The sequence below is a fragment of the Pan troglodytes genome, chromosome 1 (assembly GCF_028858775.2).
Source record: "Pan troglodytes isolate AG18354 chromosome 1, NHGRI_mPanTro3-v2.0_pri, whole genome shotgun sequence".
Lineage (NCBI taxonomy): Eukaryota > Metazoa > Chordata > Mammalia > Primates > Hominidae > Pan > Pan troglodytes.
The window spans coordinates 34,717,274-34,741,915 of NC_072398.2; the positions used below are offsets into that span (position 1 = coordinate 34,717,274).

A 24,642-nucleotide genomic window follows, 5' to 3' on the forward strand; every position below is an offset into this window, starting at 1 on the left:
TTAGCAGGTCTGGGAAGAAATGGAATAATGTATTAGAATATGTAACGAGATGAAATAAATAATATAATCCTGAAATGATGTTTGAGGGATTAGCTATTATTGTCCTTTGACAATGCTGTTTGTGAACTGGCATAAGTCTGCTCATTTATGTCAGTTCATAAACCGTAACTTACTTATTGGATTTTTTAAAATAAGGCAAGAAAACACAGTAAACCAATTTTGCCTTGCTGTGTATTTCTATTCCCTTGTACAAATCCCTCCCCACTGTGTTTTTCTTTAAAGCCTTAAAATGGTTGTGCTACCATGGAAAAATTTAGTTGAATTATGTATTGCCAAGAAAAGGAAAAATATTTTTAAATTGCAACTCAAAAATCAGCCAAAGGGAGACTTGGGAATATAGCACCTTTTCTTTGGTAGGCCCGAACTGCTTTCTTAGATTGATTTCAGTTCTTCATTTCTTCTGTCTTGATTCCTTTTAATTCTTGGATCCCTTTTTTTTAATTACCCCTTTGAAGATCAAGCATTGTTTGTGGCAAAGAAAATGATAGGTGAGTTATTCACCCAGCTTCAAGCTCTTGGCCAGTGCGTTTCTTCCATTGAGGGATGCTGAGAAAGTGTGACCCCTGCTGGATTTGGGTTTCTTGGTTTGATCTCAGATTCTTCTCTCAAAATAGTAACCTTTAAAATCTATAAGGCTAATAGAAATATAAGAGATTGGCTGGGCACGGTAGCTCACACCTGTAATCCCAGCACTTTGGGAGGCCAAGGTGGGTGGATCACTTGAGGTCAAGAGTTCAAGACCAGCCTGGCCAACATGGTGAAACCCCGTCTCTACTAAAAATACAAAAACTAAAAGGGCCTGGTGGCACAGCGTCTGTAATCCCAGCTACTAGGGAGGCTGAGGCATGAGAATCTCTTGAACCCGGGAGGCGGAGGTTGCAGTGAGCCGAGATCGTGCCACTGCAGTCCAGCCTGGGCAATAGAGTGAGACAATGTCTCAGAAAATAAAAAAAACAGAAAAAAGAAATATGAGAGATTATCCTGTTTGGTGGCTTACAAACGTAAGGGTTTTGAGGGTTTTTTCCCCCGCAAATCAAAACTCTTATTTCAAACAAATTCTTACCTGGAACCTCAGTACATAAATAAAATGGAGAATGCTTGAGGTAGGGGAAGAGAGGAGCTTGATTTGACTGACAGGAAACTGAGACCGACTGAGGTTAAATGGCTTGCTCTAGATTACATTAGTGCATAACCGTCTTTCCTTTGTTGGTTCACCAAATATTTAATCCATTGAAGTTTTTTTGTTTTGTTTTGTTTTGTTTTTTTCTCTGAAAACTTGTCCCTCTTCCGCAGCATGAAGTTATTCAGGTTCAGTCTAAATAGCCATCTTTAATAGACTGTGGAAGATTCTGCGCTGCGGTGGTGGGTAGACAGGGCCCTTTGCACACTTGGTTCTGCAGTGGGGAAGGTCAGCAAGTGGTCTTGACAGCTACACACTCATTGTTGTGGGCCACATTTTAGATATTTAAATAGATTCACCCTGGGCTCAGCTTAACACTAACCCTGTTCCTATTTAAGGTTGATGTGGAGCTGTGAACTGGGGTCTCAGGCACAGCTATGTTGATGTGTAGGAGCTTGTGAATGGAATTTTGAGAACAAAACAGGTGTCCCCCTTATTCTCATTTCTGAGATGGGTTATAATAATTTACTTTCTCTTTCTTTCTTTCTTTCTTTCTTTCTTTCTTTCTTTCTTTCTTTCTTTCTTTCTTTCTTTCTTTCTTTTTTTTATTGACGGAGTCTTGCTCTGTCGCCAGGCTGGAGTGCAGTAGCATGATCTTGGCTTACTGCAGCCTCTGCCGCTCAGGTTCAACGACTCTCACGCCTCAGCCTCCCAAGTAGCTGGGACTACAGGTGCATGTCGCCACGCCCAGATAATTTTTTTCTTTTTTTCTTGGAGACGAAGTCTCAATCTGTTGCCCAACCTGAAGTGCAGTGGCACGATCATGGCTCACTGCAACCTCCAAGTCCCAGGTTCAAGTGATTCTCCTGCCTCAGCTCGCGAGTAGCTCGGACTACAGGCATGCGCCACCATGCCTGGCTAATTTTTGTATTTTTAATAGAAATGGCATTTCAATGTGTTGCCCAGGCTGGTCTTGAACTCCTGAGCTCAGTCAATCTGCCTGCCTTGAATAATTTACCTTTTCTAAAAGTTATTCTTGTGAAAGAAGGCATAGAGAACTTTGCAAATATATTAGAACATAGATAGTAAATGGTTACATTTAGTCTTTGATGGTAACCTCTTTCTCTTTCTGATCTTGAACCAACTTCATTTCTCCCTTACCGTTTCTCCAGTTCCAAACTTAGTGATGAGATGGGAGTGCAGACAGGTAGAAGAAGGTTGAGTCAAAGGGGTGGCAGGGACAGCAGCTGCCACGAGCCTCCCTTACAACGTGGCGGGACTGCCGTGTGCCCGGGCTGGCTGTGTGAGTCACCAGCTGTGTCTGCCCAGGCCTCCCCACCTCCTCTGTGTTCTCTGTTTCAGCCCAGGCAGCAGCCGTACATCCTGCCTCCCGTTCACGTCCAGTGTGGTGAGCACTACTCGGAAACGCACACCTCGCAAGGTAACTCTGGCTTGCCATTCTCCCTTCTTAAGACAAAAAGTTGAATACCAGTAAGCAGTAAAGAAGGCTTTAAAAGAAAGATGACAGGGATGCTTTCTTTTCAACTTTGTCATCATCTGAATGACAGTAGCTTCAATTTGTGGAAGGCCTAGACTGTCAGTTACCTCTGATCAAAAAATTTCCCCAGTATTGGCTGCTCAGGGAGTCGGGGCCAAGGCAGTGAGCAAGTCCTTTTCTCCTCCCTTTCCTAAGGGAGCTTAGAGAAGAGAGTATGACAGCTCAGCCCAAGCGAATGCACTTCACCTTCATTGCCAGTATCAGAAAGCTCGTGGCAGTCACTCAGCTTTTCATGGTGACGTAGAACACGGGCATGCAGAATAATTGGAAGAAATAAACAAAGTCAGCCTTTTCTTTTAGCTGTTTTTCTCATCTCTTTCTCCAGCCCCTTTCTTGGTACACTTGCTTTTTTCTTCTCTGAGTAAGGTAAATCTGTTTTATTCCTCTCTTTCTCCCAAAACATCTCCCATGCAAAATGTGTGAAAAAGCTTCTTCTGCTAGTAATGACTTCATGATAACAACTAACATTCATAGAGCAATTGTGGTATTGCTGTAAGTACTTGCTATATATTGTCTTATGTCATCCTTAAAATAAACCTATAGGTACTATTATTATTTCTATTTTACAGTTATAGAAATTGGAATACAGAGAGATTAATGATGGAACTTATATATGAAAATCGGTAACTTGTAATCATTATGCTAACTGCATTTCAAAAAGAGAGATGGTAGAAAACCTTGGATGTTGGAAATGTAGTAAATGGATAATATAGTTTCTACGTTATCAACTCCTGGCCATTTTGAATCCTCTGCTGTCTGAAAGTGTGAGCATGAAAACCAAGACAATCAAGACTATTTAATTTAATAAAAATAGTACTTTTTATAAGGAGACTAGCAAAGTTACCACATTTCTATGGGAAGGCGCCAAACCCCATGGGAGGTGGATAAATTGCGGCACATTTGTCTCTGTGTTCCCCCTGTTTTTTGTGCCTGTCTCATCTGATCAGATCTCTTTCCACATTCCTCCTCTTCAGAGAGTTGAATGTCTTCAGTCGCCTTTTCTGTTTTTCACCTTCTCTGATTTTCTGTTTCTCTGTTTTGCTCATGTTTAAATCTGTAGTGTGAAAGTGAATATATTTTGGCCACAGAAAGGCAAGAGGTTGCCTTCCTTGGGGTGTGTGTGTGTAAGAGAACACCAGACACCTAGAATGGGCCTGATTGTAGAAATCTGCTTTTTCTCTCTTTAGGTACTTCTTTAAACTATAATTAATTTTTACTTGAATTGACCTAAGTGATGAAACCAGATCTAGAGGGGATTTGGGGAATTACCAAAAAGAACTCTTGATTCTAATTTTGCCCTTTATTGCTGCTCAGGATGAACTAGCTGTGTGGACACCCTGGCTACATCTTTTTTTGTGTGTCTTTAGAATGCCCTGCAGTCCCCTGGGTGAAGGGGCTTTTTCCATTGCCGTCAGGAAGAGCAGCTCTGAGCACTTAGTAATTGAAATCTATTGCCCTATTAAAGTTCTTGACTGTCTTGTCTAAATATTCAGTCCTATTGCCGAGCCCTGCACAAGAGGACAGGCCTCCCCAACTGGAGGGCTGTTGTTGGTGCCTGATTTCAAAGCTTATGGCAAAATTGAGAACTTCCTCAAGTGACACTTACTCCAAATGTGTGCATGCCTTCTTCCGTTAGGTTCCCTTTTTCTTTTCAGTATGTCTTAAGGTGTTCTTTCTGTATGTTGGCATTTCATCCAAGATAGTATCTGTTATTCTATAGAACATGTGGGTGGAGACCATGGGATTTCACTTTTTATGACTTGTTTAAATTAAAAGTCACCTCATGAGTATAAGGATGTACTTTGTTGTGGCAGGATGGCTTGGAGGTTCACGTGCCTTTGTTTGACTTCTTGTAGACAGCATTTTTCATGGGAATGAAGAAGCCTTGTATTGCAACTCTCACAACAGCCTGGACTTAAATTATTTAAATGGCACTGTCACCAATGGCAGCGTGTGTAGCGTTCACAGCGTCAACTCCCTCAACTGCTCGCAAAGTTTCATCCAGGCCTCCCCTGTATCCTCCAACCTCAGTATCCCTGGGAGTGACATCATGCGGGCCGACTACATCCCGAGCCACCGGCACAGCGCGATCATCGTGCCCTCGTACAGGCCAACCCCCGATTATGAGACAGTCATGCGCCAGATGAAGAGGGGGATCCTGCATACAGACAGCCAGAGCCAGTCTCTGAGAAACCTCAACATTATCAACGCCCATGCCTACAACCAGCCAGAGGATCTGGTGTACAGCCAACCGGAGATGCGGGAGAGGCACCCCTACACTGTCCCTTATGGGCCACAGGGGGTCTACAGCAACAAACTTGTCAGTCCATCTGACCAGAGGAACCCAAAGAATAATGTGGTACCAAGCAAGCCGGGGGCAAGCACCATCTCGCACACGGTGAGCACCCCAGAGCTGGCCAACATGCAGCTGCAGGGCAGCCATAACTACAGCACGGCCCACATGCTTAAGAACTATCTCTTCAGGCCACCGCCCCCCTACCCACGGCCACGACCTGCCACCAGCACCCCAGACCTGGCCAGCCACCGCCACAAGTACGTCAGTGGCAGCAGCCCGGACCTGGTGACCCGGAAGGTGCAGCTCTCGGTGAAGACCTTCCAAGAGGACAGCTCTCCGGTGGTTCATCAGTCTCTCCAGGAGGTGAGCGAGCCCCTCACGGCCACCAAGCACCACGGCACGGTGAACAAGCGCCACAGCCTGGAGGTGATGAACAGCATGGTGCGGGGCATGGAGGCCATGACGCTCAAGTCGCTCCACCTCCCCATGGCTCGCCGCAACACGCTCCGGGAGCAGGGACCGCCCGAGGAGGGGTCGGGCAGCCACGAGGTCCCCCAGCTCCCTCAGTATCACCACAAGAAGACTTTCTCTGATGCCACTATGCTGATCCACAGCAGCGAGAGCGAGGAGGAGGAGGAGGAGGCTCCAGAATCGGTGCCCCAGATCCCCATGCTCCGGGAGAAGATGGAGTACAGTGCCCAGCTGCAGGCGGCCCTGGCCCGCATCCCCAACAAGCCCCCGCCTGAGTACCCCGGTCCAAGGAAGAGTGTGAGCAATGGGGCTCTGAGGCAGGACCAAGCCAGCCTTCCTCCCGCCATGGCCAGAGCCAGGGTGCTGAGGCATGGGCCAGCCAAGGCCATCAGCGTGTCTCGGACTGACCCGCCGGCTGTCAACGGGGCCTCTCTCGGCCCATCCATCTCGGAACCCGACCTGACTAGTGTGAAGGAGCGGGTCAAAAAAGAGCCTGTGAAGGAGAGACCTGTGTCTGAAATGTTTTCCCTGGAAGACAGCATTATAGAGAGAGAGATGATGATCAGGGTGAGTGTCCTCCTCTCCCAGGGCATTTTCCAGTGTGAAAGCACATGCTTCAGGCACTGAGCAAGGGGCAGGGCTTATGCAGGGAACGTGGTAGGTTTTTAAGGAATCATTGAGCATTTAAAAGGTAGTACTTTATTACACAAAGTGTTGAGTTTTTGCCCTTTCAGATAAATCTTCCATTCTCATTTGTGGCTTCTAACAGGTGTACTTGGTACGTTATTGAGGCCAGTGCCTCAGCCAGCATTTTGCTGTTTATTCAAAGCTCAGACTTCCAATTGGGTAAGCTGGTATTGGGGAAGTTCACCTTGCTGTGTCTTTTAGTGTTTTGTTTTCTTGAAGGAAAGCTGTCCCCCACATCCAGTTAGGTATTAAAGAGCAACATCCCTATACCGCCTTCTGTATAGATCCATAAGTCAAGACTCACCAATATTGTCTGGACTGTGATATGTCTAGCTTTGTATTCAGATTTTCTTTCAATAGATGTTTCACACAGATTCAAGAAAATTATAGTAATTGGATATATAACTTAGTAATTGGATAAATAATTCTCCACTGAACTTATTCTGTCAAAAATTCACACACATACGTGAATACACACGTACATATATACATACATATTACCACTTGAAGATCCATCCTAGTACTAGACATGAATAGCTCTTCTTCATAATATGTACAGAGCCAGGTATGGTGGGGGACACCTGTAGTCCCAGCTACTTGGGAGGCTGAGGTAGGAAGAGCACTTGAAGCCAGGAGTATGAAGCCAGCCTGGGCAGTATAATGAGATCTTATCTCTAAAATAAAATAATAATAAAAAAAGAACCAGCCAGACATGATGGCAGGAGCCTGTAGTCCTAGCTAATCAGGAGGCTGAGGTGGGAGGATCGCTTGAGCCCAGGAATTCAAGGCTTCAGTGACCTATGATTTTGCCACTGCACTCCAGCCTGGATGACAGGACTAAACCTCATCGCTTTAAAAAATAATATTTTACAATTTGGGGAGACAGTTAAGTTGTCAGAACAGGACTATGCAGGCACATATAGAACAACGAAGCGAATCTGCTCTTACTAATGAGAAAATGTTTGGATTATAGCTACTGTAAAAAATCTCGGCTGGGCACTGTGGCTCACGCCTGTAATCCCAGCACTTTGGGAGGCCGAGGTGGGCAGATCACAAGGTCAGGAGTTCAAGACCAGCCTGACCAACATGGTGAAACCCCATCAGTACTAAAAATACAAAAATTAGCCGGGTGTGGTGGCGTGCACCTGTAATCCCAGTTACTCAGGAGGGAGGCAGGAGAATCACTTGAACCCACAAGGCGGAGGTTGCTGTGAGCCGAGATGGCACCACTGCACTCCAGCCTGGATGACAGAGCAAGACCCCGTCTCAGAAAAACAAAAAAAAATCTCCATTGCTGCTTGCCATGAACATTTTCACTCCTTTAAAAAAAACCTATTAACTAGAACTAATCAAAGCCAGATTGACTTCTCTTCATTCACCATGGCTGCACCATAAGGTAGCCAAGCCTAATTTTAGGAACTCCGAAACAGTTGTAACTTAAAATTTGCTTTGATGGATTCCATTAGGCCACCTTCATTTCCAGGTCTTCCTAACCCATCACTGGGATTCAACCTGAAAAGAACAATCAAGGCCCAAAGATTTAAGGAAGCCAAGTTCCTGGGGTCAGAAATTGAATCTGTAGCAACCTTGTTACTTTTGGAAAACCTTAAGAACATTCTCAACCTCACAGTTCTGGCCAGCCCCACTAGAGTAGTGCTAAGAGATTTTTATACAGACATGACTTTTTGCAAACCTAGAAGGAAATTGTGCAAGGTGTACCTTTGCCTCTAGCAAAGAAAACCTTTGGCTTGGAATGGAAGAAATGGGTGGGTGCTGTTGGGAGAGAGCTTTCCCAGCATGGAAGAAAGCAATTTATTGGTAGAAAATGATTTTTCAATACTTCTTCCAGACCACTTAAAAGCAACATTAGCATCAAGAACCTATCAGTCTAAGCATTTAATTTAGCTATTTCCCCTGCCAACTTGATACTTAATGATGTCCACATGGTCCCATAACCTCATTTTGGTTGTATTCATCCTCTTCTCTTGTTACTCGTATTAAACAAATAGCCTGTAGCCAAAATCTTGGCATGGGTCTCCTCCTTAGAGCTCCTTGCATTATCACAAAGGAACAAGGAGATTTTCACCATTGTTTTTTCTCCAGATGCTTTTCCATTCCATTCATGTGGGTAATAATGACTAGCAAATTTTAGCCATTAACCTTTAGTTCAAGAAAATAATTACCCCATTTCTACTTCATTTTCCCTGTTGATTTTTTTTCCCCCAAATCTGCTACACTCAGGAGCTCAAGGACACCGGCAGACCTTAGAGGTGGATTAGGAGCTGCTTCAGTGAGCCAGGAGGCCAGGCAAGGTGGTGACAATGCCAGTGGCTTTGAGCCCAAGATGAGTCTCCATCTGTTTTGTTTTTAATGCAAAAACTCACCCCATAGCCTAAGCAACATCCCCACAGGTCAGATACTTCTCTGCTCTCCTCACTATGGGCAGCTTTTGCCAGCTTGATGGGAATTCATGAGAGGTGATGGCCATTCTAAGGGCCCTCTTGATCAGAACACAATGAGAAACTTTTAGCAAAAGAAAACTCAGGGGCTGGCGGGGTGTGCAGGTATGGTGAGAATTTGCCCTCTGGGCAGCTCTCCTGGAGCTGCTTGTCTGTTTGATGGATGGTTCCGCCGCTTTTATAGCTCCTCATTCTGGCTCCTACTGCTTCCTTGAAGATACTTCCCTGCTTGTAGTCCCCTAGCCAGAAGTTGATGCACTGAGAAGAAAAGGCCCTCTGATCACAGATCAGAGCTTGTGAATTATTATTATTATTTTTATCTCTGGTAACAAGCTGATAGGGTGAGTGAGAAGGATCAAAGAGACATACTTTGATTTATCACTGAGTAATAATCCTTTCCCAAGAAAGACAAGTTAATTACTTTTTGTCTTAGACCCAGTTAGGGTCACCTTACAGTGCAGGTGGAAAGAAAGCAGGACTGCTGAGAGGAGCTCAGGACCCATTTTCCAGAACTATTGCCTTCTCAAAACTTTGGAGAGCAGTGAAAATAGATTCCCAAGTGAAAGAGGTAGCAGAAATAAAAAAAAGAAAGAAAAACTCTTTCTCCCCAAAACTAGCAGCAAGCAAACAAAGACCTAAAAATTTTAATCCAGAATCTTCCCCCAGGGGGTTCCCGAGAATTGAGAGACCAGGGCCATTTGTAAGAATATTATATCTTTTGGTGGTAAGTCCTTGGGTACTGTAAACCCAGAAAATCTGAGACAGGTCTCAGTTAATGTAGAAAGTTTATTCTGCCAAGGTTGAGGGTACACACCTGTCACACAGCCTCAGGAGGTCCTGATGACATGTGCCCAAGGTGGTCAGGGCATGGCTTGGTTTTATACATTTTAGGGAGAGATGAGACATCAGTCAATATTGTTTCTGTCTGGAAAGGCAGGACAACTTGAAGCAAAGACAGGAAGACTTGAAGTAAGGAGGGGGCTTCCACGTCACAGGTAGGTGAGAGGCAAATGGTTGCATTCTTTTGTTTCTGATTAGCCTCTCCAAAGGAGGCAATCAGATATGCATTTATCTCAGTGAGCAGAGGGGTGACTTTGAATAGAATGGGAGGCAGGTTTGCCCAAGCAGTGCCCAGCTTGACTTTTCCTTTTAGCTTAGTGATTTGGGGCCCAAGATATTTTCCTTTCACAGTGCTTTTCTCACTTTCTCCCAGTAACCTCCTCTGAGATACTCCTTTGGTTTGTCTGATGAGTCGGCTGCCACCAGGATAGGCATCCTGTTGTCAGTGTCACTCACACAGGCTTCATTCTGATTGTAGGTGACATTGTGGAGACACATGGAAGGGCGTCATGCAGTCCTCCCACCCGCAATTAGAATAATTCATAACCCTGTGGGATGGCTCCGTCAAGACCTCTTCCTGGGGAGTGAATTTATACATCATAGAATAAGGAAAAAAGTCTCTCAAGGCTTGAAAAGAAACCAAGGATTCAATGGCTCTTCATCTGTGTCAGTCAAATGAATCTGCAAATTGGTTGCCCTTCAGTGTGAATCAAAACCCTAAACCCTGCAAAACTCATCTGCTTCTATGAGGAATGCCTGTGTTCTTCCCTTAACTTCAAAGACACACTTAATTTTAGGAAAGGCCCTTTGTGGCTTGCTTGAAGTGAGCATAAAGAGAGCTTTTTCATACTCGGTCAGTTTCAAGGACCTGAGGAAGCACAGCAGGAGGGTAAAAACCAGCCCTGCCCAATCCAATTTCAATTTAGAGGTGAGGGCATAGAGGATGGAAATCAAAAAGCCACAAACCAGGACCAGGTGTAAACATCAAAACCTTTCCCTAAGTGGTCTGCTCAGTTCCGGAGTCCATGTTCCCCCATAGCTCAGTGGCATGCAGTGATGTCCCACCATTTATGTTGGGAGGCACAGTCTCTGTTATTGTGGGCCCTCTGGGTGAAGCCTGAAGGGTAATGCCTGCGGATCATCTTAGATGACCCCAGCCAGGCTTTGGTGTTAGTGAGTTTGCTAAACCACATCAGCTCTCAATTCTAGGGATGACACCACCCTTAGGTATTCCAAGGATCAGAGATTAATTATAGAATTAACGTCCTCAGCATTAGCCCCTCAGGACGGAAACTTAGGAAGATTTTCCTCTACAGTTTATGTGTGTGGATCTCTCAATCAACAACAAACTGTTTTACAAGTTTTGCTCCATTCCGTCTGTGCAGAAGGTCTGTCACTGTGATTGGATTAGATGATTCATATAACCCTGTTTCTCTTTTCCTTGTCCTGTCATCCTTATCTTTCTAAAGTGTATCGCATGTACCCTATTTTGTTTTTGTTTTGTTTTGTTTTGCCCTATGGCAGGGTGTATTTGTAGGGAGTCTTTTTTCTTATTTATTGGTCTATCTAGCTAAGGAGTTAATTAAGAATAAAAGCTCAGGAGTCCTGTAGGAACTGGCTTCCAGGGGCCCAGTGGGAATAGTGGGAAGGCTGTGTTTGAATTCGCCCTACTGATGGTGATTGTCTGCATTCCTTGGCTGGGGAGTTACAGATTTGAGGAGATTAAAACACATTCCAACATTCTACTAGTATTATAAACAATGAGCACATGCCTTTTCTTGCCGCAAGAATCTAGAGAAGCAGAAGATGGCAGGCCTGGAGGCACAGAAGAGGCCGCTGATGTTGGCAGCATTGAACGGGCTCTCGGTGGCTCGAGTCTCAGGGCGGGAAGAGAATCGAGTTGATGCCACCCGGGTTCCCATGGACGAGAGGGTAAGTGGCAGGCTTGTCAATGTGATTCATTCTCTGTAGTCTTAGGATCCCAAAACACCCTCCTTGCCCGAATATGCCAGCATTGAGATTTGTGTGATGCATTCTTTCTTCAATCTGAGATTAGGAAGATCAGGTATAACTGTGTTGCATTAAATCAGTCCCTTTCAGCATCTCATGTTTCTCCGTTCCGGTCTTCCTGCTTTGTCCGGTTGGCGGATCATTGGTTGACTAAAACCATCAGCCCCTAACATGCTGTATGACTTGGTCAAGTCACTCAATTTCTTTGGGCCCACTTCCTGTTTTGTAAAATGCACAAGTTAAACACTTGCAGTAGCTCTGAATTTCTATGATTTTTGTGAGCAATTGCCACTTCTTAGGAAGTGATTATTTTATCCAAGCATTTATTTTTATTTTTAATTTTTTTAAACTTTTATTTTAGTTTTGGGGGCACATATGAAGGTTTATTACATAGGTAAACACATGTCACAGGGGTTTGTTGTACGTATTATTTCATCACCCAGGTATTAAGCCCAGTACCCCATGGTTATCCTCTCTGTTCCTCTCCCTCCTTCCACCCTCCACCCTCAGGTAGGCCCCAGTGTCTGTTGTTTCCTTCTTTGTGTTCATAAATTCTTATCATTTAGCTCCCATTTATAAGTGACAACATACAGTATTTGGTTTTCTGTTTCTGCTTTAGTTTGCTAAGGATAATAGCCTCCAGCTCCATCCATGTTTCCCGCAAAAGACATGACCTTGTATCCAAGCATTTATAGAGTTCTTTAAAAATGCTGTGCCCTCGTATGACCATAAAATGAGGCTGATTTATAATTGTCTGGATAATGCATTGTGACAACATGGGTTTTGAAAAGCAGAAAGCAGCTGCATGGTAGTGTTTCAGAAGTGAAGAAAGGTGGATCCTTAGTTCCCGAAATTGCTGTCAGAAGGTTAAGAAAGGTTGTATAAATGTAATAAAGTACTAATAACACCAGGGTGTTCGATTTCTGCCAGTATGTATCCAGAATTAGAATGTTTTTAAAGCCAGAAGGGACTTCAGAGAAATCATTTAACCCAATTAATACCATGTTATTGTAATTAGTAGTTTGGCCAGGAAGGAGGAAAAAAGAGAGTGATTTAATCCTCAGAGCTATAGAACTGTGGACCAGTATCATCTTAAAAACAGCTATATAGGTGGAGGAAAGGATGTTTGGATAATTAAGATTAACAGTCTCTTTATCATTAGGACTTTAGAGTTGTTAATAGCAAAAATATTGATTTTTGAATTTCAACTCTTGCTAGTTCTTGCAGATTTGTTCTACTTATCATATGAGTAAGAAGGAAAATGGTTATTAGACAAGGGAAAATATCAATATGGTTGATAATGAGACAAACCAAGCATTGATTGTAGAACTTGAAATCTCTTTTAACACAATCGCTAAATATTTAAAGAAATTTGGTTGTTTCATTGAGTTTTTGGATCAGATAATTTAGAGAGCTGAAGATCAATTTCTGTTGCAGTTCAGAACCCTGAAGAAGAAACTAGAAGAGGGAATGGTGTTCACAGAATATGAGCAAATTCCAAAGAAAAAGGCGAATGGCATTTTCAGCACAGCAGCTCTGCCAGAAAACGCCGAGCGCAGCCGAATCCGTGAAGTTGTCCCCTATGAGGAGAATCGAGTAGAGCTGATACCAACCAAAGAAAATAACACAGGATACATTAACGCCTCCCACATCAAGGTAAGAAGGCAAGCCTGTTAGAAGGTTTGGTAAAGATGGCTGGGTTAAAGGTAAAAATGTGGGGAGAAGAAAATGTGTGGGCTGCAACTGTACCTTTTGGCTTGTCCCCAGACCCTCAGGGATTGTTTTTGAACTCCTATGCTTTTCTTAGTCAAGTGGAAGGGCATGTCTATCACTGCAGAGAGAAGGAAGTCTAGCAGCCTCAGAAAGAACCTCAGGTCAGCGATTTCTGAAGCTCGCTCATTACAGAGGCTTTAACTTTTCCTTCTCTCTGTGGGCTGTAACTCTCTCTATACTCAGATTATCCTTTTCAGTTTGTAATTAGCAGGTGCTGGAGACTTTGGAAGTTACAGGTATTGCATTACTGACATAAAAGTGCTATGTTCAATAACAATAGAAACTATTGTTTCTCCCTTATAATACTGCAGGTTATGCATTTTATAAAAGCGCGAGTCCTATTATTGCATGGTATTTAGAAGAGTGGAGTAATTTTCACCTACACTATAAAAGTGTGGTTAATATTGAATCTTGAAAGATTTGCCACATTAGTCAATGAATTTGTGTTACTAAATTTTTGTTATTATTTCAAATACTTCAAACCTTTATATGTCAGTATTCCATAGTTTAGCACTTCTGCAGTTAAAACTTTGACTTATGGATACATGTGTACCTGTAGTTAAATGTTTCTTAAATAGCTTACCTTCCTCAGAGTCCCTGTTAACAGAGGGACACTTATTTAGAATGTCACCATTTGCTCTGAACTCTGAAGTGGGAGATTTGTTCATCTATTAATGTTAAAGCCAGTGTTATAGGTGTTGTTAAATAACACAAGGTTCAATTGATAGTCCACTGTGATCAATAGCCTTAGAAACCTGTTTTCGGCCTTGTCTAGAATTACTTACTTTCCTCATTGGACTTTTCAACTGTAGCAGAATTATTAACAGGTTTTTTTAAGCCTGAAAAAGGCGAGTTAGATATCTAGCTTGTGTATCAATTATAACTAGTTTTGATACAGAATGGGAAAAGTATAGTATGGTTGGGTATATACTATTTTTATTAATATACACAGATAACCATAGTTTCTAATAATTAGAAAGTACTGTCAAAAGAAATATAAAAGAGTAACTATCATAGATCATATTACTAATTTTAACTTGGATTTTTGAGAGTGAGAAGTAAAAAGTGAACTCTAGGAAACTCTTAAATAAACTGTCAGTGGTGGGTTTCATGGGCTTAGTTTACATTATGAAACAATGACCAAAGTAATGTATTCCAACAAAGATGCAGATCACACAGCTGCTTCCTGATAGAGTGTCTATGAAAATCTTACATAGAAATATTATATTATCTTCTTCTTTTGGCCAGATCTCTTCCACTATTTTCCATCTGCTCTCTGAAAAAAGCTGTCACTTTGTATAAACTGTGCCCATCGGGCATTGTTAACCGAGGAGCATTCCCTTCCTTGGTATTCTCTGTGGCCCACATTTCATCCTGTGGATCCGGGTTAGACATGGGTGCATTTAATAGACCCGTGGAGCTTGCAAGAACTTGTCCCTGTGTTTTGGAATAGAGGAGTATATTTTGCCAGTGTTTTCCCCCCTGGGTTCCAAGCAGCCGTTAACACAGAACAGAGATTTATTTGCTCCAGAGGTGGAATCACATGTGTGAAATCTACCTCAGCAGCACTGCTTGTTGTGTTTTTAATGCAGTTTTTAATACCCTTCTGTCAATACTTGGAATATACTGAAAGGCCCCAGGCAGCAGCAGCATTCTCTGGAAGTATTTATGTTTCCTATACGTTGGGTGCCAGAGAGGCTAATGTTTAAAATCACAATTCCACGGATAAACCAAACTCCTAGCCAGCAAATATATGAATGTTATCTCCCACCAGTATTTGGAAAATGGATTTTTCTTGCCAGCTTTGACCTAAACATGCCTTGTGTAATGAGACAATAACTTACATTGTTTTTGTTTGAACCAAGTTAGCATACAGTTTTATCAAATAAATGAGGGGAAAAAGTTTCAAACAATGATTACTTCATTACTTTTTGAACTCTCCAGAGATCTGCATTGTATAGATGTAGAAGGGACCTGACTTTGCAATATCAAGGCACAGATCTGGAAGGGAGAACAGAAAGAATTCCTCCAAAGGCCACCATTTCACCTTGACAGCATGACCTTTAACACTTTGGGTACAACTTCTTATTTATGGTTCTCTGCAGCTAGTATTTATAGCTGTAGAATTATCTTCCCTTGATCACCCTGAGCTGCAGGGGTAATAATTTTATTATCCAAAGTCATGACGACTGTAGTTCAGTTGGATGCTGTGGTACTACCAAGGTGAAGCTATTGATAAAATATATGCTGTTGACAAGAGCATTCGTAGCATCTCTGCCGTGCATGGCACCACAGAGCAGCAGTGACAGCAGAGGTTTATGATACACTTCATCTCAGATCCACAGGAGAAAGATAGTGCTCCAAAAGGGATGTTGTTTCATGATCGGTTTTTTTTTTTTTTTTATTGTTTAATTGGATGCCATGAAGCACTGCTTTTCAAACTGGATTACAACACAGTGGTAGAATGTGAAATCAGTTTAGTGGTCATGACCAGGTCGTGTGTGTGTGTGTGTGTGTGTGTGTGTGTGTGTGTTTCAATGAAATCGACTAGAAAAGAGAAAAGAATGGAAAGTGTCAGAGTACATTGCAGATAGTAAGCATTAACTATTATTTCTGTAACAAGTAAATCCTAAGTTATACATGTTCATATATATGCATCTATACATGTGTGTATGTGTATGGTTTTTAATAGGCACTAGTTTGCATATACTGTGAGTTGCAAACAAAGATCAGGTAAAGGCCAAGCCTGGTGGCTCAGGCCTGTAATCCCAGCACTTTGGGAGGCTGAGATGGGCGTATCACCTGAAGTCAGGAGTTCAAGACCAGCCTGGCCAACATGGTGAAACGCCATCTCTACAAAAATACAAAAATTAGCCGGGCATGATGGCGAGTGCCTGTAATCCCAGCTCCTTGGGAGTCTGAGACGGGAGAATTGCTTGAACCCAGGAGGCGGAGGTTGCAGTGAGCCAAGATCGTGCCACTGCACTCCCGCCTGAGCAACAGAGCAAGACTCAGTCTCAAAAACCAGGATTAGATAAATATTTTAATAGGCTTGAGTGGCAAAAAGTATTTTCATGTGAGAATGTGTCACTACACTAGCCTCTGTAGTCTCAGGGTTTTTGTTCATTGAACTAATTCATTCGGCCCCAAAAATATATCCAAGGTTTTAAGGTGGATACAGATGGACAGGTGATCAGCAGGTAATGTTGTCCGGACTTGGGGTTTATTTACTGATACTTTTCTTGGTTTTTAGGTGGTGGTTGGCGGGGCAGAATGGCACTACATAGCCACCCAGGGGCCCCTGCCACACACGTGCCACGACTTCTGGCAGATGGTGTGGGAGCAGGGAGTGAATGTGATTGCCATGGTCACTGCAGAGGAGGTAAGGGGAATGGCCTACTCCACATCCTTTTTCCCCAGGGGAAAGGGTGGCCAGAAGACGGGCTTTGTGCTGTCAACTTTGCTACCCTATCCTTCTTCCTGCGGTGCTGTTTCTCTGCACATGCTTTTCTCTTTGGTATACGTGTATTTTCTTACTTCCAGATAGATATTTTTTCCCCTGGAGATAATTGATTGTTGTAGCTTTTCCTCCTCCCATTTTCATCTGGCTTTTAACTCTTTTCCTTGGATTGTAATGCACTAAACTGAAAATAAAACAACAGAAAACCAAAAATGACAGACTGTAGTTCAACCTGCTGACTTTCTGTGCCAAACGAAAACAGTGATCTTTCCACTGGAATTTGGGAGTCTCAGGCTGCTCTGGGCAAATCGACATAGACACCCGACTCCAGGCACCCAGCTCCACATGCCATCATCCTTATCAGCTGAAAAGAGACCAGAAGCTGTTGTTCCTGGAGAGGCCTCTGTTCTTTGGGGGAAGAAAAAATATCTTTTTCTTCTTTTGCCAAGCCAAACATAGTTTTTCTGCTGTAACTAGAGAACTCTATGTGATGTTATAAAAAACCAGCCTACACTGCCAGTCAATCCACTCGGTGTTCAGCTTGCTGTCTTTGCGGGGAGAAGTGTTGTATTTCTTCTCTTGTCACATTCTCAAAATTTCTTTAACCACCTTCTTTTATTTCTTTCATTAAATTCCAATTTATGTTTTGAAATCATTCAAGGGACTAGTTTCATGTGTGTTTACCAATACCCATGGTATTGCAGTGGCCTTTCCTAGCTATGTTAAAGGGGTCAGGAACAAAGAAAATTGGGGAGGAAAAAGTCATATTTTCCTTCATTGACTGTGTTGAGCATTTGCTTCTCAGCACAGTCCATTAGAAGAAAATAATGAAAGGGACATCAGGCTCTTTAAAGCCAGTTGTACTTCCCTGGGCTGACCTGTTTGACCTTCCCACAAAGAGAATGAATCCTCCTTAAAGCTTCTAGAATAGATTTATCACCTTATCAGATCACACCATTGCAAGGCATTCATTCACCTAAACACAGCGTACCATCTGTGCTAACTTCAGGAGTACACGGTAAACGAGACAGGCACCATCCCTGTCCCCATAGAGCTTATGTCCTAGTGGGAGGGACATTCAAAAGTGAACAGATAAAATCAGTGCAGATAGCAGTAAGTGCCGTGGCAGAAATGGAAAACTACAGTCCAGAGTGGGTCTGGGTGAGTACAGGTCCTCCTGCCTCATCCCTCCTCCTCTTTGTGTGGGTTTCAGCTGCAAAACTGTCATTCACGCTAGGGGACTCCTACTAAAGGGTGGCTTCACGATGTGCAACCCTGAGCTCCAGGCTCTGTATCATGTCGCACACTTGCTGGAAGGCTGGAAGTAAAAACCTTATTAATAGGAGCATAAATTCAAGGGAGAAAATTTTTAAAAATGGAAAAAGGGTTAAGAAAGAGAGTGACTGGGGTCTACTTTAGATCAGGGGGGTGGCCAAGGACCCTCTGAGGGAGTGGCATTGGAGGTGAGACCGGAGTGACAAGGAGCCAGCCTTGCCAAGACAAAGTAGCATCTAGTAATCTGTGGGACAGCTGGGGACTTATAGTCTTTTAAAATCCATAACTGATTTAGACACTCAGCAGAAATGTAAATTCGAGGTAAATCTGCTTTCACAGGATTGGTAAATAAAAGAGGAAGGTATGCTTCCAACTTAAGGAGACTCAATTAAACCAAATGAAGCCAGGCAAGGTAATTTACATATTCTGCAAAGATGTGTTGCTTTACAAGTGGGCTTTACAAGAGGAACTCTAATGTTCCTGTAAACAGCCATCAGGGTTCCCAGAGCCTGTCACCACTGCAGCTGTATGTGTTCAGTGCTCCTTCTCTCTCACCACCTACTCCTTGCCCTGAATCTCCTCAGCTACCACCTCCTCCACACTCCGCCCCTTCTCCAGAGATTTTAAAACTGTGCAAAGCTGAAACATAGACCTTGTGTAAATGGTTGAGAATACATATTCTCAGAAAAGTTTATAAAATCAAGGGAGAAAGAATGGTGATGTAAGCAGCTGTTCTCAGTTCTAGTTGTAGATTGAACTAAAACGCATTGGTCAGGCTGAAACAAATGTGAAATCGACACTAGATAAAGACAGCATGGGTAGTCAGTGTGCTGTAACAGAAAGAGCTCTGCGCTGAACATCTGAAAGGAGTAACGTGACCTACAGCGATTGCTGGAACCCCTTCCCGCCTTGTTTAAAACCTTTGAATGACTTCCCGTGCCCATGGGATGAAATCCAAACTTTCCACCATGGACTGTGAGGCCTTTCCAGTCTCCTCTCTGATCGCCTGCCCCCTCACATGTCACACTCCAGCCACCCCGAAGACCTTTGTTTCTTTTTTCTTTTTTCTTTTTCTTTTTTGAGATGGAATCTCCCCTCTGTTGCCCAGGCTGGGGTGCAGTGGCATGATCTTGGCTCACTGCAAGCTCCGCCTCCCGGGTTCACGCCATTCTCCTGCCTCAGCCTCCCCAGCAGCTGGGACTACAGGCACCCGCCACTGCGCCTGGCTAATTGTTTGTATTTTTAGTAGAGATGGGGTTTCACCATGTTAGCCAGGATAGTCTCGATCTCCTGACCTTGTGATCCACGCGCCTTGGCCTCCCAAAGTGCTGGGATTACAGGCGTGAGCCGCCACGCCCGGCCGACCTTTGTTTCTTGAATGCACGAAGCTTGTTCCTGCTTCTAGACTTTGCACTTGCACTTCTCTCTAACACTCTACTGCACCTCGGTTGTGAATCTTTTAAATTTTCCAGTGATGTAACTGTCATTGTAAATTGTGTTATTGGTCTTAACTAGCATTTATAGGATCTACCCTGTGGTAGACACTGCAGAGTGCTACTGAACTAGCAATTTAGAAGCTATTTGCATTTTCTTCTGTCTTCATATCTTAGGATTAAAAGGATGAGAGCTTCCCTTGACCTATTTCCAATTTTGCTTTTATATGTGATTTAGGAGGGTGGACGAACCAAAAGCCACCGATACTGGCCCAAACTAGGTTCAAAGCACAGCTCAGCTACCTATGGCAAGTTCAAGGTCACCACGAAGTTTCGAACGGATTCTGTTTGCTATGCAACCACGGGCTTGAAGGTCAAGCACCTTTTGTCTGGGCAAGAAAGGACAGTGTGGCATTTACAATATACTGACTGGCCAGATCACGGCTGTCCAGAGGATGTCCAAGGATTTTTATGTAAGTGTTTTTCTTCCCAGTCTGCTACCTGACTGACTTTTATGATCTGTGTCAATAATCCATCCGTTGGAGATGAAAAAGAGGATGCTTTCTCTTAAGTGGCAAAAGTATTATAATATTGAAATATATATTCCTTTCTTACTATGTAGAACAGAGTATAATAATACATGTCACTTATTCTGTTTACCTTTCATGCACATAAGCTAAGACTGTGATCAACATATTGGCTCTACCTTGATTCAGACCTTTAGCTACTCATTTAATCAGTAACTATTCTGACACATGTTACAACAAGAATGAACCTTAAGGAATGATGCTGAGTGGAAATAATCCAGTCACAAAAGGACAAAAACTGTGTGATTCCACTTATATGAGGTTCCTAGAATAGGCAAGGTCAGAGACAGAAAGTAGGTGAGAGGTTACCAGGGGCTGGGGCAAAGGGGGATTGGGAAATTACAAATTTTTTTCTGAGGCGGAGCCTCACTCTGTCACCCAGGCTGGAGTGCAGTGGCACAATCTCAGCTCACTGCAACCTCCGCCTCTCAGATTCAAGCAATTCTTCTGCCTCAGCCTCCCAAGTAGCTGGGACTATAGGCACAGCCACCACATCTAGCTAATTTTTGTATTTTTAGTAGAGATGAGGTTTCACCATGTTCGCCAGGCTAGTCTTGAACTCCTGGTCTCAAGTGATCTGCCCGCATCAGCCTCCCAAATTGCAGGGATTACAGGTGTGAGCCACTGTGCCCAGCCAGGAATTACATTTGATGGGTGCAACATTTCTGTTTGGGACAGGGAAAAAGTACTGGACATGGATGGTGGTGATGGTTGCACAACTATGACTATGCTTAATGCCACTGAACTGTGTACTTAAAAATGGTTAAACTGGTAAGTTTTATGTTGTGTCCACTTTAGCACATTTTAAAAAAAAGGAGAAATAAAATTTAAAAATAGGCCGGGCATGGTGGCTCACACCTATAATCCCAGCACTTTGGGAGGCCGAGGTGGGCGGATCACCCGAGGTGAGGAGTTTGAGACCAGCGTGGCCAACATGGTGAAACCCCATCTCTACTAAAAATACAAAATTAGCCAGGTGTGGTGGCGCATGTCTGTAATCCCAGCTACTGGGGAGGCTGAGGCAGGAAAATTGCTTGAACCTGGGAGGCGGAGTGAACCGAGATTGCATCATTGCACTTCAGTCTGGGCAACAAGAGCAAAACTCCATCTCAAAAATAAATAAATAAATAAATAAATAAATAAATAAAAACGAATAACATTAAAAAATTGTTTTCATGAAGGTTTGCATCTCACAAGACCTATATTTCCCTATAGTTGAGCATCTCAGTACTTTCTCGTACTTTCTCATATTTTTATGAAGACACTAAGAAGTATTGAAACCCTCTTGTAGTTTTTGAAACTGAAATTTGCTCAATGGCTAATTCATTAATTTCTGTGTATGTGTACTTTTAGAATGTGGTTATATTAGAAACTAATTCACCAGATTATGTGCAGTATTTTTATTTGAAAGACCCAAAATTGGGCATGTATCCGCTACATGCCAGGCACTGGATCGGGCTCTGAGAATGCAGAGATGACACTGAGTTCAGTCTTCGCTTTCGAGGTACTCAGAGCCTAATGGGAAAGACAGGCCAGTCATCATCGTCCAAAGATGAGATCTGATACCCTCCTCTGCTTTTCAGCGGTGGCTGCAGCTCTCCCTCTTGCTTTCCACGTGCTCATCTAACTGTCCTGTGGTTGTCAGGAGACCCCGTTCTTTACTCACCCACCTGGAAAGGAGCCCCAGATGCTCCCTGTAGCCTTGTGCCTGCTCTGTTGTTGACTCTCCAGCTAGTGGAAGACCTGTGACCACCATGGAGGGACCATGATCCAGATGTTGGATCATGTCAAAACTTTGATTTTATTTTGGTATTCATTTAGAATGGGAGAAAAGGGGAATGACAGAGGGAGAGAACAGGTTCTCAAGACCTAAAAATACTGATTTACAAGTTCCAATAAATATTCTGATGTGTACTTATCCAGCAATACAAGCATTTCATTTCCATGAAAGTGATGATGGTACTTGAGGGGTTTGGCACTGAAAGCAGAGAGTAGAAGGATGATTGGAGTCAGAGAATCTAGAGTAAGATCCAGAGAGGACTCGTGATTTGCCTGAAGTCAAACGGCTTGTTATCTGTAGCTTGAAATAAGGGCAGTGACCTTTGCAGAACTTCTTTTCCTCCTAACAGTGCTCATTGTATTTCTTTCACCTGATCACGTGCTAATTGACTTATTAAAATTTTCTCCAAGAAGCAGAAAAGGGAAATAATATAAATAGATCAGTTTGTTGATTGGCTAACAGCTCTGATGAAAGAGTGAGCTTATAAGGCACTTTAAAGTATAGTCTTTTAAATCAGAACCAATTAAGGAAAGCCTGTCTAAATTACCGAAAAATACATAGTAGTTTTTTTTTTTTTTTTTTTGAGACGGGAGTCTCACTCTGTCACCCAGGCTGGAGTACAGTGGCAAGATCTCGGCTCACTGCAAGCTCCGCCTCCCGAGTTCATGCCATTCTCCTGCCTCAGCCTCTCCGAGTAGCTGGGACTACAGGCGCCCACCACCACGCCTGGCTAATTTTTTGTATTTTTAGTAGAGACGGGGTCTCCATCTCCTGACCTCGTGATCCGCCCGCCTCGGCCTCCCAAAGTGCTGGGATTACAAGCGTGAGCCACCGCGCCCGGCCAATACATAGTATTTTTAAAGAATGTAAATGTATGTATTATGCTTTTAGGAAAGTCAATACACGTATTCTGTGCAGGGCATTAGAAATGTTGAATCTGTTTCTCCTAGGTTTTAAAAGATTTTTGCCCATGTTTAAATTAGATTACCTGGATGCAGAGTACCTGAGCCAAATTGTTTACTGCCCGCCAGAAGTCTTTATTGAGTTACAGCGTAAGGAACTTTATTAGTATGACTGATAGAGGAAACATCCTTTGAATCCACCTTCTCTCCATTACATGAAAAGCTCTATTTGAAAGTGGCATCTACTGTATTACCCAACATTCCTTTTATTTTTCTTCTTAAATTTAGCTCAAGTAAAGCTTTGTCTCTTGTATGTAAATATTGCCTTTGGTCAGATAGAATACTCAGTTGCCTAATGTCTTTTCCCCCTCGCAGAAAAATTGTAAAGAAGATTCCACACACAATATCTAGCTTGTATTGGTACCTAATAGTAACTACTCCCTCTATGCATCTCACGGCATCTCCTTTTCTTTTTCTTTTTTTAATTGAGACGGAGTTTTGCTCTTGGTGCCCAGGCTGGGGTGCAGTGGCGGGATCTTGGCTCACTGCAACCTCCGCCTCCCGTTTTTAAGCAATTCTCCTGTCTCAGCCTCCTGAGTAGCTGGAATTACTAGCTGGGATTACAGGCTCGTGCCACCACATCCGATTGATTTTTGTATTTTTAGTAGAGACAGGGTTTCATCATCTTGGTCAGGCTGGTCTCAAACTCCTGACCTCAGGTGATCCGCCCACCTCAGCCTCCTAAAGTGCTGGGATTATAGGCATGAGCCACTGAGCCCAGCCCTTCTTTCTTTTTTATTTTGTCCTATCTCATTGTACATTACTACTACTAGTAGTACTGCTATGACTAGTACTAATAACTACTACTAGTCATCATCATCGTAGTAGTAGTAGTAGTGATAATAATAGTTTGGTTTTTTGGTAAACCACTTCAGATTATTTTGTAATTAGATAAGTTTATAAAGGAAAGTATGGATTATTTATATATGTCTGTAAACAGGTGCTTTGAAATTATTTGAATGGTTCAAACCTACTTTTTTCTCTTCAACAATGTAAACATTTCCCCTATAGTCTGGTTTACACTTTTGCCTTAGGATGAGGTTCACTGAGTATCAAGAACCTTTAAACCTGTTTCTGTCCTGAGCTACTACAAAATCTAAATTATTAATTACATTCTGGGGGTTTTTGGAGTGTCTGAGGATTACATTTCCATACTTTTCTCTTTTGTCATGGTTGTGAAAAAGTCATTAAGGCTTGGAATCCTGTGATTTTTCTTTTGTGCCCAATTGGAGTCATGAACACACCCCTCCCTGCACAGCCCTGCTGAGCCAAGCAGATGCTAGAAGGCATGGGGGGTATCATGACCCCCTCCACCTCACACACATGTTGCCTCCAGAAAGGGGGTTCATCTTGGGCTACTCACATAGCCCCGTGGAATCCATGCTGAAAAGCAGACTCCCCAAAGTCTACTTTAAAACCCAAAAATGAAGTCAAGCCTCAGTTGACATTCACTCATCAGTGAGGGGAAGGAAGAAGGGGCAGATGGATGCTCTCTCCCCACCAGAAATTGGCTCTGACAGGCGGGCGTTTCAAGGGGACTTAGCAGTTGTTCTGATCCCAGTCTGTTAATAGCAGGAATTGCTGTAAGTAATGTCTAGAATCATCTGCTTGAGGGACTTAGGGATTTGCAGAGGGGAAAACAGAATTTAATTTTTAAAAAAGAACTATTTAATTTAAAGAACAAATTCTCCCATGAACTAATTGACTCCCAGCTGGTCCTTTCTGGATCCAGGACTGTACATTGGGTACCAGCCAAATAATTAGTGTCTTGTAAGAACTATAAATTATTGTCACTTAAAACACACACACACACACACACACACATTCACCATCAGTTCTCTTCCGCTCCCCCCTCCCCAACTTACATGCGA

General features: G+C 43.0%; 1 protein-coding gene across 1 annotated transcript in view; it reads left to right on the forward strand.

Moving 5' to 3' along the window:
- Positions 1-24,642, forward strand: part of PTPN14 (protein tyrosine phosphatase non-receptor type 14) — a 201,730-nt gene that overhangs the window by 161,913 nt on the left and 15,175 nt on the right. The window contains exons 12-17 of the mRNA XM_054658780.2: positions 2,543-2,621; positions 4,595-6,072; positions 11,280-11,423; positions 12,939-13,157; positions 16,528-16,656; positions 19,681-19,915. Coding sequence (XP_054514755.1) covers positions 2,543-2,621; positions 4,595-6,072; positions 11,280-11,423; positions 12,939-13,157; positions 16,528-16,656; positions 19,681-19,915 — 2,284 coding nt within the window. The remainder of the gene's footprint in view (positions 1-2,542; positions 2,622-4,594; positions 6,073-11,279; positions 11,424-12,938; positions 13,158-16,527; positions 16,657-19,680; positions 19,916-24,642) is intronic.